The sequence below is a fragment of the Misgurnus anguillicaudatus genome, chromosome 12 (genome assembly GCF_027580225.2).
Source record: "Misgurnus anguillicaudatus chromosome 12, ASM2758022v2, whole genome shotgun sequence".
Taxonomy (NCBI): Eukaryota; Metazoa; Chordata; class Actinopteri; order Cypriniformes; family Cobitidae; genus Misgurnus; species Misgurnus anguillicaudatus.
Window position 1 is genome coordinate 40,328,929 of NC_073348.2, and position 9,534 is coordinate 40,338,462.

At 34.2% G+C, this 9,534-nt stretch overlaps 2 protein-coding genes across 2 annotated transcripts; one reads left to right on the forward strand and one right to left on the reverse strand.

Annotated features, from left to right (window-relative positions):
• Nucleotides 1-289: 289 nt before the first annotated feature.
• Nucleotides 290-4,403, forward strand: LOC129446159 (protein FAM240C-like). The gene is made up of 4 exons (XM_073874774.1): nucleotides 290-408; nucleotides 490-531; nucleotides 928-1,052; nucleotides 4,077-4,403. Exons 3-4 carry the CDS (start codon nucleotides 928-930, stop codon nucleotides 4,189-4,191), a joined length of 240 nt encoding a protein of 79 aa, XP_073730875.1. The 5' UTR covers nucleotides 290-408; nucleotides 490-531; the 3' UTR covers nucleotides 4,192-4,403.
• Nucleotides 4,404-6,040: 1,637 nt separating this feature from the next.
• c3ar1 (C3a anaphylatoxin chemotactic receptor) lies at nucleotides 6,041-9,055 on the reverse strand. The gene has a single exon (XM_055207397.2). The coding sequence runs from the start codon at nucleotides 8,627-8,629 to the stop codon at nucleotides 7,610-7,612; it is 1,020 nt and encodes a 339-aa protein (XP_055063372.2). The 5' UTR covers nucleotides 8,630-9,055; the 3' UTR covers nucleotides 6,041-7,609.
• Between the last annotated feature and the right edge of the window lie 479 nt (nucleotides 9,056-9,534).

A 9,534-nucleotide genomic window follows, 5' to 3' on the forward strand; every position in this document is an offset into this window, starting at 1 on the left:
CTTCAAATATTATTACCACCGACAGACCTTACATCCCTCAGAAACACAACAAAACCCTGTCCTGACCTGTGTAGTTTTCATCTCTATACTGTATGTGAACAGTGAGTCGAGTATGATGGAGTTCATCTGCTCCCGTCTAAGCCCTGTAGGTCCACAAGTGTTGTTTGGTGTAATGAAGTTGCTGGTTCCAGTGGGAACTGTGGTGGCATTCCACCGGCTTACACGCATCGCTCCTGCGCTCACGGCTCCATTTGTCTTTTGTGTTTTTGCTCCAGAAATAAACGATGATGAGATTTAGGGGAAGAGCCGAAGAGCCGTGCCAGATCTCTCTGAGAGTCCAGCAGATGGTCTTACCTGCGTTTACGCTTCACGACCTCCAGATGGACGTGCTGTTCTCCAGACGCCTCTGTGAGTCTCCTACACTTTATTATCACTGGAGCAAATATTTGTTGAACTCAAAAAACACAACTGATGTTTTTTTCTGCACAGAACTGTGAACCTGGAGGTTAAACGGTCAACACCTGCAGAAAGGTACGTCTCATGAGTTTGAGAAAAAAAAAATATTCATCTGAATTTCCAATTGTGGCAGCAGAAGAGTAAATTATGGAGCTACAGTAAAGCTTCATATATCCTAAATGTTTTCAAAATGATATGAGCATGGTTTCTGAACTCATAACAACATGCCAGAAAGACTTGAGAGATGATTATGTTTAACACATTTTGTAAAGTTTTAATGCAAAGTCTGGTGAATGTTCTCATTTATCTTGTTGCGTGCTTTGAATACAATCATCAATGTAAAAAATAAATAGGTTGTCTGTGTAGAATAAAGATCTACAGAAATGACATCCTCCATGAAAAAACTGTGAGAGTTCAGAGCGAGACCTGAAGCGATCTGTCATCCTGAAATATTTAAGTTTGTTTTTTCAGATGATGAACTCGGCTCGTATCCATGATAAATACACGCTGAAGAAGTTCTGGGAGCAGAAGATTGAGAAGCACATGGAGAGGACGGGGAATGAAGACTCCCGGATGAAGAGCAGCGCTTTATCAAAGTGTGTATGTCTGTCACAGTCCAAACTTTTCTTAAATAATGCTGCTGAAGAGATGTTCGCTTATCCTGTCATCACTCATTTGTTGCGGCTGGTAATTGCAGAAGAAGATTTAGTTAAAAATACACTGAAATAAAAGATCAGTTTGATAGATGACATGAAGAATGGACCTCAAAGAAGATAATTGTTTTTTTTGACCTAGTTTGGATTTAATAAACACTTCTTTCTTTTGGAAATGAAAGCTTGAGGTCAGGGTATTTCCAGACAGGATTAGCAGATATAGGGCTACAAATCTCCAGGCTTTAGACTTGATTGTAATGAATGTGAATGTGATGACAGCTGTAGAGATGACGGCTGTAATGAATATATAGATAGATCAGGCTAAACACAACATACTTCAAACAAATCCAAGGGTTTGACACCAACCTTAGATCCAAATCCTTGGTACAGCTACTGCAAAAATAATGTTTGCCAAGTTATGTTGTACATTTATAGAAGTGAAATTCAACCAAACAGACCTTTAATATAATATAATCTATATCATAATTTAAGATATCTGTATTATTACTATACAGCAAAAATAAATTCAAATATAATATTGAATACATTTCAAAATAAAAAAAATGGCCAAAAAATATATTGATAACAAAAAACAATATATTTTGAAATATATTTAAATATATATGTAGGGGAGACCGGGGCTGGTTGTCTCATGGGTTGGTTGTCACACTGCTTATTTCAGACATACTAAATGGCGCTGTGGTACAATTTTGATATCAGTTTGTTAGCCTTTAATAGCTTACTCATTTGCACTTGAAATTTTGCCGAGCAGACACAAAACATTGAGGTTAGGAGACAATTTTTTATTTTTATGGGTCAGAGTAAATTTTCATGTTGGTGTTGTTTTTGTGTTGAGATCTTGTAGGATATTAGTCATTCAAAAACAAAACACTCATTAAAAAGCTAAAAGTAGTAGCTTTATTTTGAGTCATCTTTTAGCGATCAAGTTAAAGCCGTGTGGCAGCTAGCTTATCATGTTTGTCAAGAAGTCAGTTGGGGATGGTTGTCACATAGCTTGCGGGGTTGGTTGTCACATAAGAATATTGGACATGTAGACCTTTTAAGACTATTTGTCTGTTTGTTTGTTTTTGTTAGCTTTTAAAAAAAAAAGCATTGAATAAAGAGGTTTTAACACAAAAAATTATTTCATTTTATTTCTCAACACAGTAGACAATAGGCTTTATGCCCAGCTGCACTACTTCCTGAACTTCGGCCGGCTTCTTGTTTCCTGTCTGCCATTGTTGGACGGGCTGATTAATCCAGGTGTGCCTGACCTCAGTAATCCCAACAACAATAATCATACACGCCTGGATGGGTCAGTTTGTCCAATGGTGGCAGACAGGAAACAAGGAGCTGGCTGAAGTTCATAGTGCAGCTGGGCATAAAGCCTATTCAAGTAACTGATCACCCACTTTAATTCCATTGTTTAAACATAAGGGGCATTAATAACAACTATCATAGGGGTGAATTCATATTAAAACTTATTTGAAGTTTCTAGCTTAAAAAACTAAAAAGTTACACATTATCTTTTCAGATCCCAATTTATCACTGAAATCCTATTAGCCATGGGGTTGGTTGTCACATTGTGTCAGAGTGTCTTTGATGGTTAGTTACTTCCTGTTACAATACATTCGAAAAGTAAAAAGTTTACACATTTAAGGCCAAGACTCCAAAGTTTCATTTCATGTAGGAATTACTGCTGAAAGATTTTTTGAAGATGAGCAATTCATGCATGAGTAAAAGTTGTGACAACCAACCCCGGTCTCCCCTATATATTTTAAAGCATTTCAATTCACAGCATATTGAAAGAAAAACTTTGTATGTTACAAACCTGTAGGTGTGAAAAGGTTCAAATTAAATATATATTCAACTGGAAATTGTTTATATTTTATACATACCCTGCAAAAAAATATTTTCAAGAAAAACTTTTCTTACTATTTTTGTCTTGTTTTCAGTAAAAACATCTAAAAATTCTTAAATTAAGATGCTTTTACTTGATGAGCAAAACGATCCAAGAAAATAAGTCTAGTTTTTAGACCAAAAATATCATATATAAGTGATTTTGTGCATAAAACGGGCAAAAATAGGGTAATAGGGTAAGCAAATTTTCGTGAATTTTTCTTGCATTTAGTGTTTAAGAAAAAAAAATTTGCATACCCCATTGGCAGATTTTTTTGCTTGTTTTATGCACAAAATCACTTATATTTTTGTTCTAAAAACTAGACTTATTTTCTTGGATAGTTTAGCTCATCAAGAAAAAGAATCTTAATTTAAGAATTTTTTGAAATTTTTACTGAAAACAAGACAAAAAATATTTTTTTTCTTGAAAATCATTTTTTGAAATTTTATACTTATACTTTATACATTTTGTACCTTCATATTTTGGCTAGGAAAAATATATATTTATTTTTCTGTATTGGTTGTAAAATTTGAAATGTATTTGTTGCCCCTGTAATACATTTTTAAATATGAATGTTAAAACTAAATATATTTTCAAATTAAAAAATATTTTTAATCAAGCTTTACTTTCTAAGAAATGTATTTAATATATATTTGAAATATATTTTTGGCCAGAGAAATTAATTTTTTTTCCACACTGTAAAAAATACTTTGCTGCCTTAAAATGTTTTGTTGAATCAACTCAGATTTACAAGTCATTTCAACTTACTATTATTTATATTGACTAGAGATGAGTTGTAATAACAACAGGTTGTTGCCTTTTCTCAACTATATTTTATAAGTTGTGACAACTCATCTCTGTTGACATGACTTGTAAATCCGAGTTGATTTAACAAAAACTTTTAAGGCAGCAAAGTATTTTTTACAGTGCATATAGGGTACTTTAAACAGTTTACATTTTGGACTGAAATGCGTTCATTCATCAAGTTTGTTTATTTGTTTGTTTTTTGCTGATGCCTCTGTTGTTGTCTGTGTTTGAAGTGAATCTCTGTTATTTCTCTCTCACAGGTTACGTGATGAATGGCTCCAGAGGCTTCAGATTCAAAACAAGAACCTGATTGAGACCATGAGAGAAGAACAGATAAAAAAAGCAGAAAGGGTCCAGGACATTTTAAGAGTTTAGATGGCTTTATAACAGTCACCTTTTTTGATGTAGCTTTTGAGACAGAGTACTTTATTACATCACTATGATCTTGGTCTCTGTCAGTGGAAGCTTGATGATTTAAAAGTGCAGATGGCGACATCTAGAGGCGAGTCGAGTGAACTGCAGCTTCACATTTAAACTCTGGTTCATAAAAAAAATCCTGCTTGTAACCTGAAACTAAATGTGTATGCCTGCAGCTTAAATAAACCCTTTTATATCATTCAACTGTCTAACATTAATTTCTCACATCGTAAGAGTATTGCAATAAACATCTATAGGTAAACTGTATTTAAAATAGGCTACTGAAAAACTTTCCTTTATATATTTATTCATTTTAACATAGATGTTAAAGCATGGACATAAGATGAGTGTGCTCTTGGTGAAGTAGACGCTGTCCTTTATGTATTAAAAAGAGGAAGTCACTTTCTTTTAGTTCACTGTTTAAAATATTTCATTAGTTTAATTACGAAATATCAGCATTTCCTTCTGTAGTTCTGAAGTTAGCTTTCATGTGTGGTTGGGTTTTTTAATTTCACAACAATGATCATTTTTTTAAGAAATTAATGGTTTTCACACATGGCTGCGTCTGAAAGCTTAGGTAGCTGACTTGTTGCATCTCTGCCTAATGAGGCAATGACTTTGGCGGCTAAAGGCAGCTCCGGGTAACGCTTTTGGACAGCCTTCATAGGCAGTGTAATTTAATTCAGCTTAAAATATAAACAGAGAGCGTCTTTGTGATAACTAATCCCACTAATCTGCTAAAATGCAATTAGGATGTAAAAACTGAAAAGATAACTTTATTTACACAAAATTTGTGCTCCACCCTGCTGGAAAAACCAGCAAGACCAGCATATATTGTGTTTTGGTGCTGGTATGCTAGTGACCACCAGCTAAACAGACCAGCATAATTCCCATGCTGGTTTGATGCTGTTTTTTTCAGCAGGTCAGACACTTTCCTGGCCTCCATTTAATTTTTTTGAACTGTACCAGGCTCGACCAATCACATTCCCTGTGCACGCCCACGTATAGAGTTGTGGACCATTACAATGAAGGTATCTCAGGAGACTGAAAGTAAACCTAACATTGAATTCGGGGGTGTCTTGGAATGCTGCCTCCGAAGGCATCATTTTAAAACTTTGGGACGCAGCCACAGTCTTTACTGGTAAATTGCAGTTCTTACAGATCATGTGTAAACAGAACCAGTGCTGCCAATTTACCAGTAAGAGAGGTTGTAAGATTCCCAGTAATTTACTGGTGTGAACGGAGAATAAGGATTACCGGGATTTACAAATGACGATGTCAGAACGCACTGACAACGTTTTGATACAGAGGACGCTTTTACTGTTTACGGATGTTTCTACAGTAAGTACACACACGCTGTGCTTATGGTGAAGTTAACATCCATATCTCTTCACCAAAGTTGTTTAAGACACCTTATTTTTCCAACATCCCCACAGTGTGTAACTTCTGCTTTCTCAACAAGTTTACCAGTATTTTAATGCTGATGTGTGAATGACATCTTACTGGTAAAAATCACTGCATTTGGGTGTGAACAGCACAGTTTGTATTTACTGGTAAAGTCATTCATGGTTAAAGCAACTAATAAAGCAACTAATATATGTTCGTTCTAAAGTCCATGTAAAGTCATTTCAGAGAATAGTCTCTAAACACATTATAAATCTTAGAAATGTATTACTGAAACACATTACACAAACTGAATTGTTGGATCACTAAACAGATTATTTGGGCGGAGATAAAACAATGACGGACTGAAGCCACCCAGCATGATTTTGATAACTTATTTTATTTACTTTTAAATGTGTCTGGGTGGTTAATATCAAACTTTTCTGTGGTGAGACAAACTGAAAACACATTTAATATCAGATTTTACATCGACAGACATTCATTTGGGTGAAAGCATCATTTACACAACAAACAGGTCATTATAAATTTAATAAAGCCTGCAGGGTGAAAAAGACCCCGTCCGCAAAGTGTCTTGTTTTGTTATTATGATAATCCGACACAATTGAGAAGTGGACATGAAAAATTGATCACAAATAAATTATTTTAATATGTGAAGAAAACATCTACGAACATTCTACAGAATTAAACATTAAAGATTTTACTTAACAGTATATATATACAAAAAATAAATTTCTCTGATTAAAGATAATATGACAGTATAAATGTCAGCATAAAATACTAATACTACAAAACAGCATTACACTGTAAAAAAAATGCAGCATTTTGTTAAATCAACATATATTTTATGCTACTTCAACTATTTTTTATGAGTTATGTCAACTATTCACAGTTAGTATGTAGTATGTTGAATTGACTCGCAAAACCAAGTTGATTTAACTTCATGCTGTTTTTTTTACTTTGTATAAAATATGATATTAAGCATTTAGGACACAGAATATTAGTTTAAGTTCAGTTCAGATTCTGTCAGTAAACACCATAAACTTCACCTTTAATGTCTCATAATAACATCTAGCATCTGCTTACATCTGCTTTTTAACTTGAGCTGTCAGCACAAAAAAACACTTCCACTTTTACTTAATTCCCATTAAAACCATGCAATAAATGATGTACTCCAATCGTATTTTCCCATACGGCAAAAAATACATTTCTCTGGTTAAAAATGTGTTTTAAATATATGCTAAATACATTGTGTAGAAAGTAAAACTTCATTAAATGTATTTTTGAATTTGAATTTAGTTTTAACCTTCATATATCAACACATATTTCAAAATGTATTTCAAATACATTTCTAATTTTACAACCCATATGGCAAAAAAATATAAAGTTTTGTATAAATGTATAAAATATTCAATTATATATTTGTTTACAGTTAAGTGGCTTAAATTTAATTTTAATCTTTTCAAATCTGTTTACAGGTTTGTAACATACAAAGTTTTTCTTTCAATGCAATGTGAATTTAAATACTTTAAAATATATATATATTTTAAATATTCCAGTCAACATGTGAAGTGGATCAAAAAAAGTTCATCAAAGTTGTCCTATGACAAGAACGGTTATTGGTTTTAAGATGAGGTTGACTAGTTTATATTTCAAAAAATGGACAAAAATATATTGCTGAAAATACATTTTTTGAAAATATTTTTTATATATTTTGAAATATATTTAAAATAAGAATTTGAATATATATTTTTTGCCACTTAAGATGCACTTAAGAGTTTCATAAGTTCTTGCACCAAAACTCCCCAAAAAACTCACACTTCCTATTACTGAAAACTGCTAGAATAAGCTACTTGTGTTCAGATTAGTTTTGCTTGGATTAAGTTTCACAAAGACATAAAAGATGTAACCTACTGGGTTTGCAATCAATTCAGTAAATAAGATTCAGGAGGCTACTAAATAAAAAAAGATGAAACTACAGCGAGTGTATTTGTTGTGACTGTGTGGATCGTGACGTGTGTGTGGCCTCCTCTGAAAAAGCTCTTTCAAAGACACGTCTGAGAGAAAGTCGAACCTTCTCCTTAAAATCCTGACCCATAAAAACATACAGAACCGGGTTCAGGCAGCTGTTGATGTACGCTAAAGAGATGGCCAGAGGATCTACGGTCAATGCCACCGAGGAGCTGGAATCCCCACCGTACATCCGGATCAAATCCACGCAGTGGTACGGAAACCAGCACAGAAAAAAGCACACGATAACAGCCAACATGATGCGAAACGCTCGACCTGAGCGGAAATTACTTCGGCCTAACTTTCGTGCGATGATCCCGTAACATACTGCGATGCACACGAGAGGTATGAAGAAACCAAACACAAATCTGATGATGCTCAACACACCAGATCTTTCAAAAGTTTCTTCTTCTTCACTACCGTGATATGTGCATTCTGTAATGTTCAGTTCATCATGTGTGTAAGTTTCTCTTAACATCATGAAGGGCAAGCTGAGAGCCAAAGCCAGGACCCAGACCACCACGCAGGAGATCCGTGCCATCGAGAGACTGCGATGGTTCTGAGCCCAAACCGGTGTTATCACCAGAATAAACCGATCCAGACTGATGATGTTTAATGTGAAGACGCTGGCAAACATGTTGACGACTACAACTGATGGGAGAATCTTGCACATGGCAGATCCATATGGCCAATGATGGTCCAGAAAGATCTCTGCCATGCTGAACGGTATAGAGAGGCAGCACAGGAGGTCTGCTATGGCTAAATTTAGGAACCATATTGTATTAATCGTCCTCTTCATCTTCATCCCGGCAATGTACACGACAAATGCATTGCCGGGAACTCCGAGGAGAAACGTCAAGAAGTAGAGGATGAGAGAAGTCGCTGTTACAGATCTACTCGCCTCTGGAGAGTTCATAAAACTTTCATTAAAATTAAAATCAAAATTAAAATAATCTATTGTGTTGTAATCAGACGTGTTGTTCATTTTGGCTGAACTGATGAAGCGTCCCAGTTGGTCCTCCTATTTGAAAAAAGCACACAAACACACAAATCCATCAAAATCTTTATACTCTCACTTGCAAGTCTGAAATTTTGCAAACAGATGCTATTTTGGGTGGACCCTTTATAACAGGAACTCTTTGCTCAGAAAGTGTTTAAGGGTTTAATAGCAAATACTGTGAACACATTTGCTGTCAAAATTACAGGAAACATTAATGCAGCTTTGTGTATTTTCCAATTCTTAACCGCATTTTGCAACATACAGTTAACCACCATAATAAAGGTCATCAAAACTTAATAAATTGTGATGCACACAAATGCAAAACATGAAGGATAAAAACAATGATACATTAATCAAACAACATAAAATGTGACACAAAACACCCTAATACTGGTAAATACCACATAACTGGTAAAAAATATTTAAAAAAAAAACATTATTTAGACTTAAACAGTGATGTCCACATTTAATGTGTTGTCTCATCTTGTGTTGTCCCTTTTATGTATTTGAACATAAAATCATCACGAAATGACACATAATGTGTTAACACTGTAAAAAATTTCTGTAGAAATTACAGTATTACTGGGTAATACTGGCAACTAGCTGCCAGTAACTTACTGTAGATTTTACATTTATGTTATTTAAACATTTTCAAGTCTTTATGTTCTACAGTAAGTTACTGGCAACAAGCTGCATAATTACAGCAATTTTTTTTTACAGTGTAGGATAACACAAAACAATGTAAGAGTGTACATGTATTCACTCCTTGAACATTGTAGAGATTTCCACTATAAAAAATATATTTAGATCTTAAACTGGTACCTTTTACATTAGTTGACTATAAAATTAAATATGATTAATTCAATCTATTGCTGTTTAATGACGGTTCA

What these genes read in the sequence shown, in the direction of transcription:
- LOC129446159 (XM_073874774.1), top strand. Translation starts at nt 928, where the DNA reads ATGATGAACTCGGCTCGTATCCATGATAAATACACGCTGAAGAAGTTC. An exon ending in AAGAGCAGCGCTTTATCAAA is followed by an intron (nt 1,053 to 4,076) that starts GTGTGTATGTCT and finishes TCTCTCTCACAG; the next exon opens with GTTACGTGATGAATGGCTCC.
- c3ar1 (XM_055207397.2), bottom strand. Translation starts at nt 8,629, where the DNA reads ATGAACAACACGTCTGATTACAACACAATAGATTATTTTAATTTTGAT.